A 25,360-nucleotide genomic window follows, 5' to 3' on the forward strand; every position below is an offset into this window, starting at 1 on the left:
ATGGGGCTTCCCTTCACCCAGGGCAGATTAATCCCTTATAGTTATAAGTGTGGGGTCTGCAAAAACCTGGCTGCTGTCATTGGAGGACCTGACATCTGTCTCCATGTGGCAACTGTTCTATGCATCTACAAAGTTCCTCAGGTAAGGTGTGATGAAGATTTATGAACAAGCCTAGAATGTTAACTTTTATGATAAAGAGCATGGTTCAGATGCTATACAACCTTTTGAAAGATACTCATTAAGGAAGCTTTAAAGATTTATCTAGATAGTAGATAGAGAGAAGAATTGGACTGGATGTATATTTCAAAATAATAGAAAAAAATCAACCTGGATGAATCCAGTAGTTAGGGATCTTTCTCCTCCTGCTAGAAGGTTCCTTTGTGCTCTAACCCTTGGGAAACTTCCCTTCACTTCTAATCCAGCAAGTCTGTATACTTCTCCAGTAGAAAAGAAGAGAATTTTGGCTTTTTGGAGAAGAAAATAGCTAGGGTGTGTTATGTGTCTTAGGCTTCTATGGATGTTTCCTTCCATAGGCCAACAGGGTCTCCAGAATCCATTTGAAAGATTGGAGGGGCTAGAGAGAAAAGAGCTTTGGGATTCTTAGACATTCATTTCTGCTTGATTGGATTAGCACAGGACCATGACTAATGATTTCTCTGGCCAGACTGTGGGTATGTTTGGCACGTCTGAATATTCTCCAATTCCAGACAGTGAAATAAGATTCAACCTTAATTTTTCCTTTTCTAGAACTGTCCCTTTTATATTTCTTTAAAAAGCCAAGACAATGAGAGTTCTTCCACAAAAAATTTATTTTCACTTCTGGAACCTGGATAGACATTTGAAAATAAATGCAAATGTGTGGAAAATGTTTTAGTATATAAGCTCAAGGACACCCAAAGATTCAATTGCTTCTACACATTTGCAGAGGTTCACATGAATCTTCTCTAAGGCATATCTTTTTGCTTCCTTTAGTTGACATATGGCTCTGCTCCAGTCATGGATAAAGAGACTCAAACTGTTTTCTTCCAACAAATGTTTCCAGATGAATCCCACCAACATAAGGGCCTCCTCCAGCTATTGCTGTATTTTAGGTGGACATGGATTGGTGTTCTGGCTGTGAATGATGATAAAGGAGAGAAATTTGTAGAGGTTGTGCTCCCCATGTTTTCCAAGCATAGCATCTGCTTTGATTTCATAGAAGAGTTCCCTAATATAGCTTTTTACATTGATTACATGGATGGAGTCAAAATATACCAAGTTCTCATGAACAGCACAGCCAGTGTCATAATCTTATATGGTGAAACTAGGTCCATAACTTTTCTGAGAATGTACCTCCAATTTTCAGAAGTGGAGGATATACCAAAGAAGACAAAAATCTGGGTTATAGCAGCTCAGACAGATTACACTTCAATTTCCTTTCATAAATCTTGGGATACCCATTTCCTGCAAGGTTCTTTATCCTTTGCAGTTCACACAAAGGAGGTCCAAGACTTCCAGGAATTTCTTGAAAACCTAAATCCAACCAGCAATCAGAATGATCATTTTAGGAAAGATTTTTGGGAACAGGCGTTCAACTGTTTCTTTCCCAACTCTGAAACGGAGAAGTCTGAGAGAAAATGTACTGGACAGGAAAGGCTTGAGACCCTTCCTACATTTGTGTTTGAAACACACATGAGTGGCCAGAGCTACAATATTTACAATGCAGTCTATGCTGTGGCACATGCTTTGCAATCTCTGTATTTATCTAAGTCCAGGCAAAGAACAATAGTGAAAAAAGGAAGGCAAGAGTTTCATAATCAAGTGTTGTGGGAGGTAAGAATTTAAGCAGAGAAATGGAGAAACCTTCACCATAACTGCATTTGCAACATCTGTCTATAAACTTTAATAAACAATATTTTAAGGACATTGGCAGAATGTCTAAAAGTCGAATGTACTAATGACTTGCCCAACTGAAATATTTATATGCTCATATTAAAATTACAATAGGCATTCTACAAAATTATAGCCATATCCTTTAGAATATGCTTCAATCCATCAAATTAACTGCCGTAATGAGTAGATTTTTATCTACTTTATAAGTAAATGGAAGGGGGTGGTCCACTCCATCCCCACTATGTGCTGAAGCAGAGGCTTGGCAACCTTTTTTTCTTTGATTGTTCAAAGTACCATCATGCCAACTTTTCAAGGCATTTCCTGATAAGGATGTTCTTCATGGACCTCTTCATGGACCTTCTATTAAGGCTCACCTGCATTTCCATTCTGCTCACTGCTGGACGTATTCTACACTTGGAAAGTTATTTATGAAAATAAAATCAGACTCTCTTTTCATGTAACTAAAATCCATTATGCTATGTTGTTTACTCTAGAATGAAACAGAAAATATACTGGATGTGCTCCTTTTACATTCTCTGCTGTCATTATTATAATATATTTGACTATCTGCTACTTTCCCTTTCCATTGGTTAATGTCCCAGTAAAGGGGAGTGAAGGAGGAAGTGCAATATGTTGGAGAAAAACACATTCTGAGATTATAATTTATGGATATGGTTTAGGGAATTCATGGAAAGTGTTAATTCACCTGATCATTTCAAATAATAAATCATACCTTATTGAGTTGCCCCAGTTGCCACCCCAAAAGGCCCTGGTGAAATTGTCAGATTTATGAAGATTGAGATGGACAATTATTGTCATTGTTAAGAGAATGGAACCATCCACACGTTATCCACATTACCTATACAATATTGCCCCTAAAAGCCCTACAGGAGCTTTTCACACTTGTCTACCATAAAGTCCTCCTTTCTGCCCTTTTGTAGGGAATATTTGCAGCATATTGAAAGAGCAGCAATTCTGCCCTTGTGGTGAGTGGGAGATTGAAATTTTGGGTCATTTGTTGCTTAGCTGCGTATTTGACAGACTTCCAAGATACATATATTCCCCATTCAAAACACAATAGCCAGGCAAGAGAGGCGGATTACCGTAGTCTTTTGCTAGGTGGCTAGAAGGCAACCATTTCAGACCTTGTAACACAGTTGTGTACCCAGGTTATGATTGAATGCAAATGATTCCTCCAAGTCAGGTGATTGTGAGCACCCATCTAGGTTACTGTAACTCATTATAACTCATAATCACTTCTCCCTCTGTTTTTAAAGTATACACATATAATTTCAGTTACCATATGTTTTATCTTGATATTATCTTGCTTCTCGTTTGTTGGATTATAATTGCAATAATTCTAATCAAACCCTAATAGGGTTACAGCAAGTATAAGGCTCATTACAAGTTAGGATAATGTTAAACTCTTATAGCCTTATACATCCTAGTATTTCTTATGTGTTTATCTTGGGTCATTTAGCTTAAATATTTATAGTATTTGGACTATAAATTGTTATTATATACATTTTTCGCTGGTTTTATTTTTTATTTTGTAAATCTATGTTTATACATTTTACTTTTATTTTATGAATGATATTTTAGTTCTACCTATGTTTTCAAATGATTGTTATATTCTTTGTTTGGTGCTAGTCTGCAACCAAAAACAAACAAACAAACAAAGGGATATCCAGTATGAATTTTTCCCTCCCCCCCTCCCTTCTCTCTCTCTGCCTCCATATTTAGCTTCATTCCTTTCTGAGAAGTGTCTCATTCAACAACACTGTTGGTGAAATGATCTCCTTTGATAAAAATGGACAATTCATTGGTGGATTTGATATTATCAACTGGATGACATTCCCAAACCACTCCTTTCTTCGAGTCAAAGTTGGAGCGATAGATCCCACAGCTCTGCCAGACAAGTTCTTTAATATCTCTGTGGATTCCATCACATGGCCAGTAGGATTTGATCAGGTTAGATGTATGAATCTAGATTGGTCTGCCTTCATTTATGTAGCTTAAAGCAATCTCTGTTGATGGAAGTTTCATAGAATTATCTCTGAGCTATGTACAAATCCCCTGGGAAAGGGGGAAAAAAATCTGTATGAATGGTTTATCTTTCAAATATTTGGTATAGAAATATACCAAATATTTGGTATATAAATTTTTGTCACTGTTATTCATTCCCTTGTGACCTCTCATCTGGATTATTCCAATGTGTCCTACATGGAGCTGCCCTTGAAGAGAATTCAGAAGCTTCAACTGGTGCAGAATGTGGCAGCATAGGTAGTAAATGGTGCCGGTTATTCAGCATATGTAACACCATTACTCTGTGAGCTTCATCGGTTGCCAGTTTGCTGCTGGGTGCAATTCAGTGTTCTGGTTGTCACCTTTAAAGCCTTTCATGGCTTAAGACCAGGTTACTTGAGGGACTGTCTCTCCCCAGTTGTTTCTACCCATCTAATCCAGTCAGGCTTGATGGGCATGCTTCAAATTCTGTCAGCCAAAGAATGCTTCTTGGCAGGCCCTAGAAGATGTCCCTTTTCTGCTGTAGTGCCCACTTTATGGAATATTCTCCCTCCAGAGATTAGGATGGCCCTGATTGTACTGGCCTTTTGTAAGGCACTAAAAACCTGGTTCTGTGCCCAGGCCTAGGGTGATGACTGTGTGCAGGGACTCACCTCTTGCTTGTATTAGTGATTTGGGTTTGATGCTTCTCGGCTGCTTTCTATTTTAATTTTTATAATGCTTGAATTTATTTTATTTTAATTCTGTTTGCTGCCTAGAGTCAATTGTTGAGATGGGCAGACATATAAATTGAATAAATAAATAAATAAATTATTGTATCCTTTATTTTGGTCTACTATGTGCTCTATATTAGGTATGAAGAATGAAAACCATGGTTTTGATATAAAAGCTATAGTGTACTGGATTTCATCAATCTTGTGACTTCTAAATTAAGGATATTAGAACTCCATCATTTCCTATCCAGCATCGAGATTATCTTTTGAGAGTGGCGATGATGGTTATAGAAGGTCATCAATTCTAATAATGGTAGATATTTAATGAGTCTCTTGCAAACCAATTACAACTCAAACTGATGTGTTCATATTACTTCACCCTTGCTCATCAATCACTTCTTAATCTGTTGATTCCTCAGTAACTGTATTTCTTGGACTTCTGGGAGAGTAATGGTGGATTGAAGATGGGTCCATTTTTGTGGAGCCAATGAGCATTGCAGTTAAGAGAAGCCAGTGAAAATCTGGCTCTTTGGAACCACCTCTGTACAAAGGAGATGACTGGATCACCCACTAGTACTCCTTACAGAAGCTCCCTGTGAAGATATTCCAATTTAGCAATCTCCAGCAGGTTGAGAGCTCTGGGAGTCTTGGGAAACAACAAGCCCAAGCTGAGGTTCAGAGTTCTAAAGAGACACTAAATTTGCTTTCATGTCCTCTTTTAATTAACATCAGAAATTACTTTTTAGCAATTAACTTAGAAATTAAACATCTTCTAAAAAGCAAGTTGCTGTACACTAGGAGAATTTTCTTCTATCCTGGGAGAAAGAAGATTTAAGTAATTTTAAAGATTAAAAAGAAAATTTTTAACTTTTGGAAAACAGCGAAAGAGCGTTAGGAAGGTTGGCTGTGGACAGTTAAGGGCCCAGATGGATTTGAAAGAACGGTATTTTTATGGACTGTTTTAAATTTAATAAAAATACAGCAGATTATTTTGGAATTAACTATAAGAAAATTTATTGTGGGAAAGTTTTGGCTCTGAAAATAAACAAAATATAAGACTTGGCTTTGGAGGTTAACTAGAGGGAACCAGAGAGCAATTAAAGGAAAAGATACTTCCTAACATAATGGAGGAACATTGTTTTACTATAGAAGAATTTAAATCTGTTTGGGAACAATGTGTTCAGGACTTATGTTTAAAATTGGATCTAACAGAGGCTATAGATGAAGATTGTACTGGATAAAAAAGAAGCTGAGGATGATTTGAATAGGGATTTTAAAATGGACTGTAAAGAATTTCCAGACTATAAAAGAGATATGGAAGATATGAAAAAATATGTTGTGGATTTGGAAATGGACTTAAAAATATTTGACTACAAGACTGACATGGAGAAAGAAGTTGTAATGGATATAAAAACTATGCTGGCTGATGTTTTAACAATTAAAGTGGATATCCTGATTATAAATCAGAAGAGTGACTTGAAGAGTTATTTTATTTTGGATCCACAGAAGGGAAGCACTAAATTTCTGAAGTTACTACTGAAAAGAGATAGAAAACATCATAAAAAATCACTATGTGGGACTTTATTTGAAGATGCTACTGAAGATTAAGCCTCTTAAACAGAAGAAAAATGAGTTCAAACTGGACTTATTTGATTAGGGTTAAATTGTATAAATTATGATTTTGGGTTGTTATTATTGGATTTTTTTTTTTAAGCAAGGATTGAAAGGCGATGTAAAGATTTTCTTCATATGGGGATATGTCTTCTACCTCCTACTTGTCAGAGAAAGTTATGGGTTAGAATGTAAAAGGACCTATTGGATCTAGTATAAACTATACAGTATATGTTACCATTATTAATATTCTTTATACTTATGGGGATAAATCTTCTATGTCTTATTTATTAAAAAAAAGTTATAAATCAAAATGCAAAATAGATCTATTTGTCTAAGCTTAAAAAATATTTGTTATTATTACTAGTACTCTTAATGCTTTTGCTGAGTAAGACTGATCAAGGAATCTTTCGAGAATTTGGTTATTGTTTAGTGATGAGAAATGGGAAGAAGAGTTTTGTTTTTCTGTAATATTAAAGGAGGTGTTAAGTAACTGTACATGCTTATACTTCTTTGGAGGGAGGGGGACTCACTTTTTATATGTCTTCTTCTTCTTTCTCTTGTTTTCTTTCTTCTTCTTTGTTTATATATCCTTTCTAACTCTGTATTAGCTTTTAACTATGTAAAACTCTAATAAAAATATTCTTTAAAAAAGCAACAGTATTTCTCCAAGCACTTACTTTTTTCCCCATATCTTAAAATGTTCCTTTTTATTTCTCAATAGGCACCACCTTTCTCTTTGTGTAATGATCCTTGTGAGACAGGATATAGGAAGGCCAAGAAAGAAGGGGAGCCATTTTGCTGCTATGATTGTCTCCTGTGTCCAGAGGGGAAAATATCAAAGGAGAAGGGTAGGAAGATCCCAAATTTAACGTGACTAACCCATTTCATATAACACTGTGTATAATCCACTATACCCACCTTTGTTGTGTTCTTTTTCAGACATGGATGACTGCTCTCTGTGTCCAGAAGATCATTATCCAAACCCCAACAGAGATATATGCATTCCAAAGCAGATCACCTTTTTGTCCTATGAAGAACCCATGGGAATAGGTCTGACAGTTCTTTCTCTTTGTTTTTCTTCAGTGACAACTCTGGTGCTCACAATCTTTGTTAAATACAAAGAGACTCCCATCGTCAAAGCCAACAACCGGAATCTCACCTACACTCTCCTTGTTTCCCTCCTCCTCTCTTTCCTTTGTGTGTTTCTATTTATCGGGAGACCCAATAAAATTGTGTGTCTCCTTCAACAACCAGCTTTTGGAATCATCTTCTCTGTGGCAGTTTCTTGTGTGTTGGCCAAAACCTTTGTTGTGGTTCTAGCATTCATGGCCACCAAACCTGGTTCCAGATTGAGGAAATGGGTGGGTGGAAGAATGGTCGGTTTCATTCTTCTTTCCTGCTCCATTGTTCAAGCTAGTTTTTGTGCTGCATGGCTGATAATGTCCCCACCATACCCAGATTTTGATGTGCACTCAATGTCTGAAGAAGTCATCATGGAGTGCAGTGAGGGCTCAGTCACCATGTTCTACTGTGTTTTGGGCTTTATGGGCTTCCTGGCTGTGGTCAGCTTCTCTGCTGCCTTTCTAGCTAGGAAGTTACCTGACAGTTTCAATGAAGCCAAATTCATCACCTTCAGCATGTTGGTCTTCTGCAGTGTTTGGTTGTGCTTTGTTCCAACCTATCTAAGCACCAGAGGAAAATATATGCTGGCTGTGGAGATCTTCTCCATGATCTCCTCCAGCGCTGGCTTATTGGTGTGTATTTTTTCCCCCAAGTGTTTTATCATTGTGGTAAGACCTGAACTGAACAATAAGCATCAGCTAATGAAAAGAAAGCTTTAAAAATCTGTCTATTTAAGTTAGAGCACCAGGAGACAAAGTGATCAGTCATCAAGCTCACAACTGTGGTAGAACCTTTTAAAGGACACTAAGTATGCTAAGCTCACGTTCTAATCACTTTCAGAAATTGCTTATATAACCATCTTAAATCTTTTAGAGATCTTCAGAACAAGAAGTTTGAAAAGCCACCTACTGAGTTTGTCTTCATTTCTGAACAAAAGAAAAATTACCTATAAGTTTAAGAACTTAAAGAATTGAAATAAATGCCATAAAGCTAAATAAGATTTTGAACTAAGAAAGTTATAAACAGATTAAGGGTCCAGACAAGTTTGGAACATTGGAACTTTTACTATAAGATTTTGGAAGTAACTATATAAAATAAACAGCTTTTCATGAGAACTAAAGTTATTTTGTCTACTGTAAGTCATAACAGAGGTTAGAGACTTTATTATTTAAATTGGACACTAGAGGGGACTAAAGATTCCAGGCAAAAAGAAAGGGGGGGGGGGAACAGTGTCAACCGCTTTTGATTTTGATCTGTATTGGGATATACAAAATAATTCAAAACATTGTAACATTTGAAACATTAAGGGAGATTGTCAATGTGAGATTTGCCCCGTTCGACAGAGAAACTCTCGTGACACGTGTGGTTCACAAAGAAGGTTTACTCATGCGTAACGTAGTAGTCACAAGCAAAGCCAGGACTGGCTTGGTACAATTGCATCACTTGTTATATTCCCCCCTTCCCGCGCTTTTTCCCGCCTCGTGATCGCGTTGCGGCTGTGGGCTATTAGGCCCCCCAATGTCCCCCCTGATCGTTCATGATGGCAGGGTCGGTCAGAGTCCATTGTCCTTGATTGCCAGTCCCCCTCCGGCTGGGTTGGCCCCTCCCTGCTACGTGCAGACCGCGGGTTCTGTGCTGCGTTGCGATCTTGTTTCGCTGCCCTGCGGCCCCGTTCCTTGCTTGCTCGCGCCGTTATCAGTTCGTAATTAAAAGCTTCCGCTGCGGTTTTCCTGTTTAGCTGGCCGCAGGTGGCTCGTTAATTAGCGGCGCTTTCGGTTCCTCTTTTCCCCGCTAGCTACCGCCGGTGGATTCCGCGTGGTCTGGTTGCGAGCTTCCCTGCAGCCCCGTGCTTCCCTGAAACCTCGTGCTGACCGAACCTGACATGCCGCCCCCCTGACGACAACTCCCCCTCGGTCCTATTTCGGCTTCCCGGGGTATTTACTGTAAAAGTCCCGCACTAGGTCCGGCGCCCTTATGTGGGTTTTACTCACCCATTCGCTGTGGGACTTGGGGAAATGTTTCCATTGCACTAGGAGCTGGGTCTGCCCCTTGTGCCTCCGGGCGTCCAGTATCCGGTTGATTTCGAAATGCTGCTCCCCCCCGACCATGATGGGTGGTGGTACTCCCTCCGCCTTGTGCCAGGCGTTCCCCGGCTGGTGCAACTTTAGCAGGCTGCAATGGAACACCGGGTGGATCTTCCCGAGGCTTTTCGGGAGCGTCAGCCTGACGGTCACCGGATTGATGATCTCCGAAATGGGGAACGGCCCCACAAACCTCGGGCTGAGTTTTTTCGATGCCTGGTGCGTCTTTAGGTTTTTGGTTGACAGGTACACCTGGTCCCCCACTTTCCACTTTTCCTCGGGGAGCCTCTTGCGGTCCGCGTGCTTCTTGTAGTCGGCTTTGGCTCTTTGCAATGCCGCGTGCGCCGCTCGCCGGGTCTCGTCGATTTGGGCGAACCAGGCGTCCAGGGAGTTGATCTGGGATTCCGGCTGAGGCAGCTCCGGCATGGGGACGAATTCTCTCCCGGTGGCTACTTTGAACGGAGAGAACCCGGTGCTCTTGTGGACGGCGTTGTTGTATGCCACCTCCGCGAATGGTAGTAGCTCCGCCCAATCGTCCTGTTGGTGCCCCACGTAGCAGCGCAGGTACTGTTCGAGCCCCCCGTTCAGGCGTTCCGTGGCTCCGTCCGTCTGCGGGTGCGCCGCGGAGGATAGGGCTTGTTTCGTCCCCACCCGCTTCAGGAACTCCCGCCAGAACCGCGCGATGAAGTTGCCGCCCCGATCGCTGACGATACGTCGAGGTGCGCCGTGGAGTCGGTAGACATGTTGCACGAACAGTTTCGCCAGCCCCACGGCCGTGGGGACTCGCCGGCACGCTACAAAGTGCGCTTGTTTGGAGAATAAGTCCGTGACCACCCAAATGGCGGTCTTCCCCTTACTCTCCGGGAGCTCCACTATGAAGTCCATGGCGACCTCTTGCCAAGGGCCGTCGGGTTCCGCTACCGGCTGGAGTAGGCCTCTAGGTTTGCCTTTGGCTCCTTTCGCCGTTGCGCACACCGGGCAACCCCCGAGTACGCCTCCACGTCCTTCCGGAGCGTGGGCCACCAAAACTGCCGCCGGATTAAGTGGAGTGTCTTTACGAAGCCGTAATGCCCCGCGCTCCGGCTGTCGTGGGCTCTCTCCATGACCTCCCGTCGGCAACCCTCGGGCACGTACAGCTTTCCTTCGTGCCACCACAACCCCTCTTGGCCGGTTAGCGCCTCTCGGTTCTGCTTGAGCCAACCGTCCCGCTCCGCTGCCTCCGCGAACCCTTGCCTTACTTCAGACGCCGCGTCCCGTCGCTCCCCCTTGGTCTGGCTTCGGGTCACCGCCTTTGCAGCCAGCCTGCTGGCGGGGATGACGGAGTCCACGATCTCCTCCCGTAGGCTGGCGTGTTGGGGCATGCGAGACAGTCCATCCGCTAAGAAGTTGCGCTTCCCGGGGATGTGTTTCAGTGTGAACCTGAACCTCCCGAAGTATTGGGACCACCGTGCCTGTTTGGGGGATAGCTTACGCGGGGTCTTCAGGGCCTCGAGGTTCTTATGGTCCGTCCACACCTCGAACGGTTCAGTTGCCCCCTCCAGTAGATGCCTCCACGTGGCCAGCGCCCACTTGACCGCGTACGCCTCTTTCTCCCACACCATCCACCTCCTCTCCGTCTCGGTGAATTTGCGGGAGGCGTAGGCGCACGGGTGGATGGCCCCTCCGGGCTGGGTTGGAGCAGGACTGCTCCCGTTGCCACGTCTGATGCATCCACTTGGATTATAAACCGCCGGTCTGGGTCGGGATGGCGCAGGATCGGCTCCGCGGTGAACCGCTGTTTTAGTTCCTCAAACGCCCCCTGGCATTCTGCAGTCCACGCGAGTGCCATGCTGGGCTTGGGGGTTTCCCAGTGCCCTTGGTTTTTAGCAGGTCGGTTAGGGGAAGGGCGATTTGGGCGAAGTTCGGGATGAACTGACGATAGAAGTTCGCAAACCCTAGGAAGCTTTGGAGTTGCCTCCGGGTTCGCGGCGCTTCCCAGCCCAGGACATCCCTTACTTTCGCCGGGTCCATCTCAATTCCCCGGCTGGATATTCGGTAGCCGAGGTAGTCTAGTTGCTCCCGATGGAACTCGCATTTCGAGAGCTTTGCGTACAGCTGTGCCTTCAGCAGTCTCTGGAGCACCGTGCGCACCAGGCTCACGTGCTCCGCCAGGGTCTCGGTGTAGATGAGGATGTCGTCCAGGTAGACCAGGACGCCCCGGTAGAGTAGGTCGTGCAGCACCTCATTAATTAGCTGCATAAATACCCCCGGGGCCCCTTTTAATCCGAACGGCATCACGGAAAACTGGTAGCTTCCGAGCGGGGTGTTGAACGCCGTCTTCCACTCATCTTTTGCGCGGATCCTAACTCTGAAGTAGGCTTCGCGCAAGTCCAGTTTTGTGAACACCCTCCCCTTCGACAGATGCGACATCAAGTCCTTCATCAGGGGGAGGGGGTATTTGTACTCCGTGCTGATTGCGTTCAGCCCCCGGTAGTCTACGCACATACGGAGCGAGCCGTCCTTCTTCTCCCGGAATAACACCGGGGCCGCTAATGGTGACTTCGCGGGTTGGATGAATCCCCGTGCTAGGTTCTTGTCTATGAACTCGCGCAGGGCTCCCATCTCCCTCCTCGACAGGGAGTACATTTTTGGCTTAGGCAGGGTCGCTCCTGGCTCTAGCTCGATGGCGCAATCACTGGGCCGGTGTGGTGGGAGCTGGTCAGACTCCTTCTCCCCGAACGCTGCCGCCAGGTCTCGATACTGCCTCGGGATTCCGCCGCCCGTCGGGGGTTCCCCGGGTTCGGCCCCTCGCTTTGCGGTTGCCTCGCCAGTCGCCGCTGCCTCCCCTCGCCTCGGGATCGTGGCGGGTCTCCGGGGTCCCGGCGCTGCTGCTGCTGCTGTTGCTGTTGCCGCCCGGGTCTCGGGCCCCATCTGCTCTCGCCCCGTCTCCCGGTGTCCCGGACCCTCCGCTTGTCCGCCGGTGGTTGCGGCTGCCTCCGTCTTCACGGCTCGGTCCCCTCTGCTCTCGCCCCTCGCCGGTCTGTCGACCCCGAACCGCACTGCCTCCGCCGTCCAGTCGACTCGTGGGTTCCGCCGCCGCAGCCACGCCAAGCCGAGTACCACCGCGTAGTCGGCCACCGGGACCACCACAAACCTCAGTTCTTCCCGGTGACTCCCGATCGTCATCTGGACCGGCTCGGTGTAATACTGAGCTGGCCCCCCCCCTGCCAGCGTGCCATCTAACTGGCTGAATGAAATGGGCTCCCGGAGGCGCCTCAGCTGTAGCCCGAGCCCCGAGACCACCGCTGGGTGCATCAAGCAGTGGGTGCAGCCCGAGTCCAGTAGCGCCCGTAGCTGCGCCTCCCATCCGAATCACACCCCCGGACGTGTATCCTCACCCGGAACGGTGGGCAGTCCTCGTCTCCTATTGGGTCCGCGCGCCTCGACTCCCATGCTCGCACTGGGACGCCGTTCAGTGCGAGCGCGCCTCGTTTCCCGCCGGCTCCGAGTCCTCTCCGGAGGATGCTGTCTCCGGGGTCGACCACCCCCGCGTCCTTTCTCGGTCACCGCCGCCACTGCCCCCTTCCGCGGTCGGTCACCGGTCCTTTTCCCGTTCGCACGCGGGGTTTTGACTTCGGGCCGTGGTGGGGCGCCTTCCCACTCCGTCGGGCACTGCGCCGCTCGGTGGCCTCTGCCTCCGCATCGGAAACACAGATTCGGGGCTCTGGTCGCCTCTCGCCTCCCGGTGGACTGCCGTCGACCGCTCCGTCTCTCCTCGTGGGTCCTCTCCCTCGGCCGGTCCCTCGTCTGGTCCCGTCGTCTTGTGCTCTGTTGGATCTGCCGCCACGCCGATTCCGCCGTTCCGGCCAGCCAGATCCAATCCTTCACTGTGGCCGGGTCGTCCCGCCCCAGTGCCCGTTCCAGGATCTCTGGGTTGAGTCCCCTCTTAAAATACTTCACCTTCAGGGACTCCGGCCAGTCCGCGAGCTTCTCGGCCAACCTCCGGAACTCCAGGGCATATTCCGATACCGATTTGCCCCGCTGCCTGAATTGTAGGATGTCGTCCTCCGCCCGCTTGGCGCTCAATGTGTCCTCGAATCTGTCCCGGAGCGCCTGCATGAAGTCCGGGAAACTCCGTAGTTCCGCCGCGTTGGCATCGTACAGCCCGATCACCCAGCTGGCGGCTTGGCCATCTAGCAGCTCGGCCACGTAGGATACCCTGTCCTCGTCTCTAGCGAATAGGTGACCACCCCTCTGCATGAACCCCCTGACGTGCGTCAGAAAGTGCGGCAGCTGTTCGGGGTCCCCTGAGAACTTCCCAGTGATACCTCGAAGTCTCAGGGCGTCTGCCGCCCGTTGGTCCTCCGACCGGGGCGCCGTGGGTGGTGCCGGCGGGTGTGTCGGACCGCCCCCCCTGTCGCTCGCCTCCTCGTTCACCGCCGGTGGCCCCACTCTCTGTAGTAGGGTCTGGAGCATCGCCTCCACGGCGTCTAGGCGTCGCTCGACTCTCTCCTCTAGTCGGGCGAATTTCTCGCTCCACTCACGGTCCCGGAACCCCGAACCCCGGGTCATCGTAACGCCCGAATCGTCTGGTCCTTGATTCACGCCCATCGACCACCGCTCGGATGGAGTGCGCCCGGCCCTGGCCGCTGCCCCGTCGCTCCCGGGCGGCTCCGACCGCCCTTCCGCGAGCCTGGATCCCTCGCGCTCCAGCTGACCCACGGATTCCTCGTCGCTGGTCATGCCTGTATTGAGAAAGAAAACGCTCCTCGGTGGTACCGGGTAGCGCTGACGGTGAGTCCTGGCTTTATGTGAGATTTGCCCCGTTCGACAGAGAAACTCTCGTGACACGTGTGGTTCACAAAGAAGGTTTACTCATGCGTAACGTAGTAGTCACAAGCAAAGCCAGGACTGGCTTGGTACAATTGCATCACTTGTTATATGCCCCCCTTCCCGCGCTTTTTCCCGCCTCGTGATCGCGTTGCGGCTGTGGGCTATTAGGCCCCCCTATGTCCCCCTGATCGTTCATGATGGCAGGGTCGGTCAGAGTCCATTGTCCTTGATTGCCAGTCCCCCTCCGGCTGGGTTGGCCCCTCCCTGCTACGTGCAGACCGCGGGTTCTGTGCTGCGTTGCGATCTTGTTTCGCTGCCCTGCGGCCCCGTTCCTTGCTTGCTCGCGCCGTTATCAGTTCGTAATTAAAAGCTTCCGCTGCGGTTTTCCTGTTTAGCTGGCCGCAGGTGGCTCGTTAATTAGCGGCGCTTTCGGTTCCTCTTTTCCCCGCTAGCTACCGCCGGTGGATTCCGCGTGGTCTGGTTGCGAGCTTCCCTGCAGCCCCGTGCTTCCCTGAAACCTCGTGCTGACCGAACCTGACAGTCAAAGAATCAGGCCAGAAATTAGTAGCCACAATATTAATAATATCAGTAACAATGTCTGCTTTTATGGATAGACAATGTTTAAAAGGTATTAATGAAGGAATCATAAATCTGAAAGAAATCATGCTTGATGCAGAAATAGTAGAATCAGAACTATTGGTTTTATAAAAAGTATGGATTATAAAACAGAAAAGTCATTTAAAGTGGAAATACAAGTGAGAGGCCAAAAGAATGTCCTAGATAAGGACTCTACTGGATATACAAAAGTAGCTGGCTGAAGTTTTAAAAATTAAAGGGAAAATGCAAATGATAAAGAAAGAGAATGACCAGGGTAAGGTCTTTTTTTACTGGATTTACAAAAGAGGCTTGTTAAAGCCTCAAAGAAGGCTTTGTGATGGGACAAAGAAAAATTGAAGAGTGATCAAATCCTCCAACTATATTTGAATGAATTAAAGATTAAGATTTTCAGAATTAAAAGAAAGGAATATAAACTTGGTTTATTTGATCAAAGTGAAAATAAAACATGTTTTTATGAAGTTCTGGCAATACTTTACAGACTTTTTGCTGACACCAGGATTGAAAAATTGATGTGTTATGGATTTCCTGATGAATAAGGAATGGGTTATGGGAAGAAGAGATATCTGTTTGTAACCTTACAGGGTTGAAAAGCTACCAAACTTGTTTATACTTCTTGTGATGAAGATTACAAGATGGATGGATGGATGGATGGATGGATGGATGGATGGATGGATGGATAGATAGATAGATAGATAGATAGATAGATAGATAGATAGATAGATAGATAGATAGATAGATGATAGATAGATAGACTTTATTTTTATCCCTCTTTCCTTTTTCTTGTTTGTCTTTTCTTTTTACCTTTTTCCTTCTTTGCACTTTTTATTCCCGTTTTATTTTCCTTTCTTTCTCTGAGTTTAGTTTGTATTAGTTTTTATTACTGTAATTAAAATATCTCTGTCTCTCCCTCTCTCTCTCTCTCTCCCCCCCCCCCTTCTCAGCCCTATGGGTGGTATGTGTCTTCCTCAATCTCAGGTTCTCTACCAGAGGCCTGGGAGTTTGAGGGTTCTGCAAGTATGTTAGCTGTTCTAAGCACTGCACTCTTCCAGACAGAGAGCTCTGATGTTATTCCTGAGATCAATTGGAGCCATTCTCCCAGCTTAGGAATCACAGCCTCAAGTGCTCCTAATACTACTGGGATGACATTGGCCTTTACTTTCCACATCCTCTTTAGTTCCTCCTTCAGGCCCTGGTACTTCTCCAGCTTCTCATACTGCTTCTTCCTGATGTTGTTGTCACTTGACACTAATACATCTATCACCACCACTGTCTTCTGGTCCTTGTCTACTACCACAATGTCTGGTTCATTGGCCAGTATCTGCCTGTCCTTCTGGATCTGGAAGTACCACAGGATCTTAGCCCTATTATTCTCCATGACCTTCTGTGGAATCTCCCATCTGGGAGGGTCTAGCCCATACACTGTGCAGCAGTTCCTGTACACAATGCCAGCCACTTGGTTTTGCCATTCAGTGTAAGCTGTTCCTGCCTGCATCTTGCACCCTGCCACTATGTGTTGGACTGTCTCTGAGGCCATTCTGCACAATTTGCACCTTGGGTCCTATCTAGTATGGTAAACCCTGCTTCTATGGATCTGGTGCTTAGTGCTTATTCTTGTTATGAGGAAAATATACCTCATTCCTTGGGTGAAAGAAGCAAGAAGTGCCAAGCAGGGTGTGGGCAACTGAAGAAGGGAATTGTGGTTTCATAAAAAGGGATAATCCATTTAAATTGGAGCTCCTTCCAGGGAAATCTGGGCCATGCCTGCCACAGTATCCACTAAAGCCAGAAGCAGAGCAGGTCATTGCGCCTGTGATTGATTTGTTGCTCAGGCAACAGGCATTTAAAGAGACCTCCAGGTCATGTAATACACCAATATTTACTGTAAAGAAACCAGGAAGTGATCCCCACAAGTATCATTTGGTGCATGATCTGGTTAACTGGTTAACCAGTTAATAACACCAGTGGTAGCCAATCCTTACACCATTCTGTCAGCCCTCCCGGGGACAACAAAATTCTTCACATTGTTGGATTTAGCAAATGCTTTTTTCTCACTTCCACTGCATGAAGTTTCTCAGTACCTATTAAGTTTCACGTTTTGGGGCCTTCAATATACCTATTTGCATGCTGCTCAAGGCTTGGCTTTAAGCCCAACTTGGTTCTCAATGACTCTTACAAAAAGTCTGCCAGCTTTTTCAAACCCCTTGCCAGAGCAGATCACAATTTTACAATATGCTGATGATGTGCTAATTGCAGCTGCAGAGGAAGATGCATGCAAAGAAGTCACTTTAGCCTTATTATGCTTCCTTTATGAAGAAGGCTACAGAGTAAATCATAACAAATTACAGTTTGCTCACACTCAAGTTAAATTCATAGGCCATATAATATCACATGGTCAGAAAGCTATTGATCCAGAATGGATTCAAGCCATCTGAACAATGACACGCCCCAGCTCAGTCAGACAGCTGAGGACTTTCTCTGGAAACATGGGCTGCTGCAGGCAGTGGATTCCACAAGTGGCTGCAAAGCTACAACCACTTTATGAAGCCACCACCACTGACTCCTTTACTTTGGGTCCTGCCCAACAACAGGCATTTGAACAATTAAAAGCAGACCTTGTACAGTCCCCAGCTCTGGGACTCCCTGACCACACTAAAGACTTTCATATATTTGTTGCTGAGAAAGTTCTCATGGTGTTTTAACTCAGCAACGTGGGGACTCAAAAAGACCAGTAGCTTATTTGTCTTACAAGTTGGATCCAGATGCCCAAGCTTACCCACCTCATCTATGGGCAGTCTCAGCAACAAGTTATTTATTGACCTTTGCAAAGGACATTTTGATTCAACACAATATAACTGTGCATGTGCCTCACGAGGTTCAGGCCCTTTTAAATCACAGGCATCTGCTACCTATTTCAGCATCCCACCTCACATGATATGACATGCAACTGTTGCAGAATCCAAGTGTGACATTTTCTAAAGCTCCTCTTATGAATCCAGCTGAATTTTCCTACCTCCCACATAGGAGCACAAAGACTGTCTATCTTTCACAATAGCAGCAACAAAGCCAAGGGAAGATCTAAGAGATGAACCCACTCTTAATGTAGACACAGACATTTACTGTGATGGTACTAGTTTCATCACAGAGGGGGGAGAGTGCAAGGCAGGCTACGCAGTCACCTCAGAACATTGTTATAGAAGCTGACAGCATTCACACCCCTGCCCCCCATTTCAGCCTAAGTAGCAGAACTAGTAGCCGTACATCAAGTCCTGTCTTATCTAGGGACACAATCAGCTAACATCTATACTGATTCAAGACATGCCTGAGGAACAGTTCAAGATTATGGTCAACTGTGGAAGAACAGGGGATTCCTGACAAGCAGTGGAACAGATTAAACGTGGCCTGTTAATTTGTGCTATTTTAGATCTCATCCACACCCACCAAACACCAGTGGACCAATCAAGCATTATACAGGGTAAAAACCAAAGGCAATTTGCCAGGGACCAACTGTGTGCAAGTAGTTGGCTGTGAAGACAGAAAGACATGCCTTTCCCTACCAGCTCTTGAAAAATACTCGGAGGTAATGCAACTTAACTTTATAAAAGTTCCCCACTATTTACCAAAGGGCTGGTATCTATTGAGTGGAAACTATGCCTTTTCATACTTCCCAGCACATTCCTCAGGAGCCCCCTGCACAGTTGGGCATTTAACTTCATTTCATGCAGTACCATTTGTTCAAAATTACACTCATCACAAGCCCAGGCCAGTGCACATATATCGTATAGAGGGCCCCCCACTTGACAGTACCTGCAAGGACCACATAGGGCTGTTAAATACCAAAGATGTTTATGGACTTGCTATATCCCTAATTGGAACACCAGGTCTAGCAACCCATGCTTACCTAGATCTCAGAAAATTGGCTTGTTTAGTTATAAAAAGCATAAACAAGTCTTCAAATGCTATAGCTCTCCTAAATGAAGAGAAGGGACAATTAAGATCAGCTACCTTAAAAAATAGATTGGCCATTGACTTTGTGCTAGCTCACTAATCTGACAGGGTATCTGATGTCTGGCAAGGCGTACATGTTGATGGTGTGGAACTTCTTCACACTGAGCTGCCTCTTCAAGGCCTGTCTTATCCTTCGGTGGTATTTGGATGTTGTGGTCTTCCTTGCCTCCTCATCGTGGTTCCCATGTGACTGTGGAATACCAAGGTATCTGGTCTCTATGTCTGCTATATGGCCCACTGGTAGTTCCACCCCATCAGACTTAACTACCTTCCCTCTCTTAACTACCATCCAGCCACACTTCACCAGTCAGAATGACATACCAGTGTCCTCACTGTAGATTTGTGTCAGGTGGATCAGTGAATCGATGCCTCGTTCACTCTAAGCATACAGCTTGATGTCATCCATGTAGAGGAGGTGGCCGATGGTAGTTCCACTCCATTAGTATTGGTATCCAGTCCTTGTGATTATCTAGTTAAGGGGGTTCAAGCCTATGCAGAACAGTAGCAGGGACAGTGCATCACTTTGGTGTATGCAGCACTTGATGGCCACTTGTGCAAGCTGTTTTGAGTTGACTTCCAGTGTTGTCTTCCACAGTCCCACTGAGTTCTTGCAGAAGGCCCTTAGTGTCTTGTTGTCTTTGTATAGCACCAGGCATTCACAGATCCATGTGTGTGGCATTGAGTCATAGGCTTTCCTGTAATCAATTCAGGTTGTGCTCAGATTGGTCTGTCTAGACCTTGAGTCTCGGGTGACTGCTCTATCTATGAGCAACTGGTGTTTTGAGCCTTTGGTGGTGTTCCTAATGCCCTTCTGAGCTGTGCTCATGTACTGGCCCATATGGTCCTGTAGCTTGGTGGCTATGATGCTCATAGTACTTTTCATGCTGTGGGGAGGCAGGTTATTGGTGGTAACTGGATGGTGTTGTTCCCTTGTGGGGGGTCTTTCATGATCAGCACTATCCTTCCTTGGTTAGCCAGTCTAGGTGGAGCCTGTTGCTAGCAGCTTGTTCATCTGTGTTGCTAGGCATTCTACTTTGCTGTTAGATACTTTAGCCAGTAGGTGTGGATCATGTCTGGATCAGGTGCTGTCCAGCTCTTCATGTTCTTGACGCACTGTTGGATGTCTGCTACTGTGACTGGTTCCTGTCCTGGGAGATTGCTGTGGTCTGCTCTCAGGTCCTGCAGCCACTTTGCACTGGTGTTCTGTGTCTTCTTTTTCTCCCATACATTCCTCCAGTACTGTTCAATTTCTGCTGTTGGTGGCTCTGTTGTTACTGTGTTGTTGCACTGCAATTGAGAATACACCTTGGATGGTTCTTTGGAGAAGAGGGCATTTATCTTCTTGGCCTCTGCTTCTCTAGTTTATCTCCTTAGCCTGGTAGCATACACAAACACACACACACACACACACACACACACACACACCCCTCTTTTATGTACATGTTGGAGAATTTCTCCAATTGTCCATTTAAACGAGAGAACTATATGCAACTATATTGGCCTACTATGTTGCAGTGCCTGCCTTACAGAACAGCCTGGCCCCTGATATTTGGATGACTTTGTCCCTTTTCACATTCTGCAAGGCTTCAAGACCTGGCTTTTCCCCCTGGTGTTAGCATTAGGATATTAAATGTTAGCTGGTACATTTCTTATATGTTACCTTGGATTTTTTTTTCTTTGCATTGGATTATTTTAACTTTGTTCATTTTGGTTTTTGTTGCTTTGGGATGTTGGAGGGAAATTGGTGCCTACGTGCTCAAATTTTTGTATTCAAGAAGGGGATCATAAAAATGTTATACATAAATAATTAATAGCACAAATTGATTTGTTGACATATATCAGTATGGGGGTAAGACAGGTGATATATAAAGGAGCCTTTGGTTTATACATAGAGGACTATGAATTGTTTCTGAAGCAAACAGGCAGTGGTAATTCTCTGGTACACAACATGTGAGGTGGTCTCTTACAAAGAGGGGAGTAAATTAAAAGCATCTTACAGTTGGCCACCTGGCTGGCCTTCTATGCTCTCCTCAATAGTAAAGACCAATGTAATCTCTGACAAAGAAATTCCATTGGAAATCAAATACAGGCAGTCCTTATTTTGCCTCCACAATTGGGACCAGCAACTTGTTTGTTAAGTGAAGCAGTCACTAAGTGAAACCGTGACTGTGCTTATCATCTGACTTCAGCTTTCCTTTGCTTTACAGACCTGCGAAGATTGTAAATGTGAGGCTTGGTCGTAAAGTTACTTTTTCATCACCATTGTAACTGCAAATGGTCACTAAATGAGGCAGTTGCTAAATGAGGACTTCCCATACTTGTTAGTATCAAATTCACTTACTTTCCCCTTTCTAGTAATTTCACTGGAGTATGATCGCTGGGTAGAAGAGTGTGTGCTATGTTCATAGGTCTGTTTGGCATATATTCGGTGATGCAGCACTTCGTTTAGAGAGTACATGGAGATTCTAAGTGGCAGCAGGTGAAATTATTCCAGTTTTTCTGAGTGAGCGCTGGTTGGCATTTGCAGTGGTCTGGGAACTATTCTAGGTTGTGGCTGCAGTGGCAGAGATAAGATGTAGAGCTGTATACAGCACATTGAGTGTTTCATTGATAGAAATGGGATCTAGATAGATAGAGGCTATACTTTGTGCCACTAATAAGAATCATTTTGCCAACATTTCCATTTGGAAGGGTGCTGCTAAGAAAGGTTGTGATGAGTTAGGCTTTGGGGAGCCATTTGAATGCCCAGAGAGACCTGAAACATTTAGTGGGGAAGGGAGTCCAGGTCTAGCTTCTGCTAAGTGAAGAGAATCGTATTAGTTACATAGAGAAGGAGAAATTTCTCAGTTTACTGCCTTGACATTCCAAAGGTGATTTAGACTGTGAATAGGACTACCAGATATCTGGCAAAAGGAGAACATGTCATCCATTTTGTCCTCATGTCCTCCAAGTGGCAGGCATAGCCTTAAAATCAAATATTGTCTATCATTTTGAATGCCTTGGAGTTTGTTTGTTAGTTTGGACTGTTTTCACAACAGTAGCCATTCAAACTTCCATGTATTGTGACCATATAAATTATCTGCTTCTTTATTTCCCTTGTCTGTCAACAGGCTTGATAGCCTAGATTTATGTTATTTAATTCACAGGTAGTCCTCATTTAGTGACTGCCTCATTTAGTAGCTGTTTGCAGTTATGACAGTGATGAAAGAGTAATTTTACAACCAATCCTTATATTTATGACATTTTCAGGTTTGTAAAGCAAAGGAAAACTGAAGTGAGATCATAAGTCCAGTCATAGTTTCACTTAGCAACTGCTTCATTTAACAACCAAGTTGCCAGCCCCAGTTGTGGTAGTTAAACAAGGACTACTGTATTTCCTGATTCTAGCAACCAACTTCAATCCAGCCTCTTCAAATCTATGTAGCCTGTAGATCACATGACTCAGCATACGTCTCTATGGTGAAAATTGAAAAGCGACTTGTTGTCGGTTCTATATTATCACTAGCATATGTTCCGGAAAATAAAGGTTTACTGAAAAAAATATTGTCACTGAAAAGCTGGTCTTTCTGATGATGAAAAAAAGTAGTTTCATATACATGTAGGCCTAAATATATTTATTCTGCAGTTTTTGCTGTAGTTTTTGTTATGGATTGCAAGAAAATTAAACATTTAATGTGTCTACCTTTCCACCCATTAGTTCTCCTTTCCAAATGTTATGTCCTCCTTTCTCTGCTCACATATCTGGTAACCCTAACTGGGTTACTGGAGAGAAACCATGAGGAGGAGTTGAACGAAGTGCTGAACTCACTAATCTGTCTTCTGTCTCTTATTGTGCTGCTTAACAGTACAGTATGCTGGACTTTCACTAACAGATTTCATTTAGATGACATCTGGGAACTATGACAGTTTTGCTCCATTTTTGGAGATGAGTCCATGGGAGAAATGGTTTCCTTCTGAAATGGTTTCCTCCTATCTGTGAATGTTATTTTCACTCAAATATATTCCATAATACCTTCATATAATAAGGGTGACATTGAGCTTTGATCCATAGACTTAATTTCCATGATCTCAAGCCATTCCATGCCCATCTTTCATCCAACAGTGGTGATCTGGAACAGAATGGCTTCCTGTTCATTCTGTCATGGCTACTCACATTAGCTATGTTTCCAAATGGATAATTCTGGCACGTCTTTTCCCCCCCATTAATTGGATCATTATTTATCATTGGATATCTCTGATTTCAATTAAATAAATAAATAAATAAATAAACAATTCTTCACAAAGCTTATTTTCTGTTGAAATATAAGGTGCTGAAATAGGTTTACTCAAATTCTATGTCGTCAAAAAATAGCCAGGTACTATTTCAACAACTGTAAATTTATTTCCAAGAATACTACATATAATCACAAGGAGTAAGGTTTGCAGCAAGGATTTAATGTGATTATACCAAAAGTATTAACCCATTGTCTTATCTGTTTGCCTCAATGTTTGCGTGCAAGTATGTATCTATCCACCACTGATTGTGTCTTAGCATCTTCATGTTTCATGCTACCTTCATCCCACCTTTATTCTCTCTATCTATCTATCTGAGTGTTTGGTGTAATGGTTGAGGCACCAGACTTGAAACCTGGAGGCAATGGATGACCTTGGTCCAGGCACTCACCCTCAGCCCTTGGAGAAAGGCAATGGCAAACCCCTTCCCAAAATTTTGTGAAGAAAACTGCAGGGATTAGTCTAGGCAGTTGCCAAGAGTCAACACTGAGTTGAAGTCACACATACATACATACATGATAAATAAAATAACAAAATAATGAAATAGTGAAATAACATTTATCTACAATATCTATTTATCTTAATGACTATATACAGTATCTATATCAGACTGTAACTTGATTTATGGATATAATAATTTTCACTTTTTCTTGTGGCTCATTTATTTTTATTTTATTTATTTATTATTACATTTGTATGCCACCCATCTTCCCCCAACAGGCGACTCTGGGCGGCTCATCCCTGCCTCAGGAGGCCTCACTTATTTCCTTCGGTGTTGTGAATGTTGAAAACCTTTAGCTCGGTGTCTCTCTCACTATAATTATGAAATTAGCCAGTTTGTCTCTTCCAAACCCTATGGGACTCGAAGGCAAAAGGATGAGTTGACCCTCAAGAATGCTGTGAATATTCCCATGACATAGCAACCCATGGCTGGAAGTCCCAAAGCTCTGTGAGTTGATTCAATAGTATGTTGCAGTCTCTATCTCTATCTGAAAAACACCTGAAGAAGTGTTTTTATACAGAAAGAAGATTTTCAGGGAAGATGTTAGCATTCATAGAGTCACTGTTGATATTAATACCTCAAGTGTTGTGCAGATATCCTAGTGTTCAATGTGACCTTGATGAGCCTGTTCCTATTCATCACACATATCATCAGCTTGGAGATGTTAGCATTGCTGGCATTTTTTCTGTGTTCTTGACATTTTCTAATCCCATTGATTTCAGTCAACATCCTTCTCAGGAACTTCAAGATGGACTTATGTAAGTACATCATTGATTCATTTTCAATCTCTGTTCTGCTGTTCAATAACATGATGCTCAAAATGTTTTCCTCTAAGCTATAATAACAAATGCTCCAGAAACACCTCTCTAATAAACAAATAGCCTTGATCTATTTGAAAGCTAAATATCAGTTTCCACATAAAGTGGGAAAAGGGCCAAAGCTGCATTAGAAGAAATCATAATCTGATTCTCTCTAAATATAGAATGTGGATATGGATTAATTTAGGAAGATGTAATCAGCACTGAAATCTAACCTATGTTAGCCATGATTAGCTTTTTTAGTTTAGAAAGTACTGGCATGAAAATGTAGCTATTTGCTTGATATAAGCCATTCTTAAGATGCTAGGGCTTGATATTTGTCCTATCTCATGTATCAGGAAATAATGCTTCCAGCCACAAGACCAGGTTTGTCTTCTATTCAAGAAACCCCAGGTTTCTTGAATGTTATATATGTGCTACTATTTTGCTTTGCAGTTTTTGGGATCCTACCTGAAGTATAAATGTATTATACTAAAGCACATTCAACAAAATGTTCTACTGAAAGATTGCAAATGCAATAAAAGACTCTTTTTAATGAATTACTTATTTTTTCTTACAGAATATCATTTCAAAATTACCAGCACATCCTGTCCTTAGTATTTGTGCTAAAGGAGATTAATGAAAATCCCCAGATCCTGCCCAATGTCACACTGGGCTTCCATATTTATAACAGCAACTTCAGTCCAAGTTGGACTTACTTAGCCTCAATGATGCTTCCTTATTCTCATGAAAGATTCATCTCTAACTACAAGTGTGGGGTCCCAAAAACTCTGGCTGCAGTCATTGGGGGACCTGACATCTCTCTTCACATGGCAACTGTTCTGTGCATCTACAAAGTTCCTCAGGTAAGGTGTGTTGAAGGTATATGGAAATACCTGAAAAGCCTAGAGTGTTACCTTTTTATGA

At 44.2% G+C, this 25,360-nt stretch overlaps 1 protein-coding gene across 1 annotated transcript; it reads left to right on the forward strand.

The window, feature by feature from the left end:
- Positions 1–8,065, forward strand: LOC148215294 (vomeronasal type-2 receptor 26-like). The gene is made up of 3 exons (XM_088144042.1): positions 1–141; positions 6,946–7,072; positions 7,164–8,065. Exons 1-3 carry the CDS (start codon positions 1–3, stop codon positions 8,063–8,065), a joined length of 1,170 nt encoding a protein of 389 aa, XP_088000168.1.
- Positions 8,066–25,360: the final 17,295 nt, after the last annotated feature.

Source organism: Python bivittatus, unplaced genomic scaffold, assembly GCF_059951505.1.
Source record: "Python bivittatus isolate LINGU-HERP-01145 unplaced genomic scaffold, Pbiv_v1 ctg000430_np1212, whole genome shotgun sequence".
Classification (NCBI taxonomy): Eukaryota; Metazoa; Chordata; class Lepidosauria; order Squamata; family Pythonidae; genus Python; species Python bivittatus.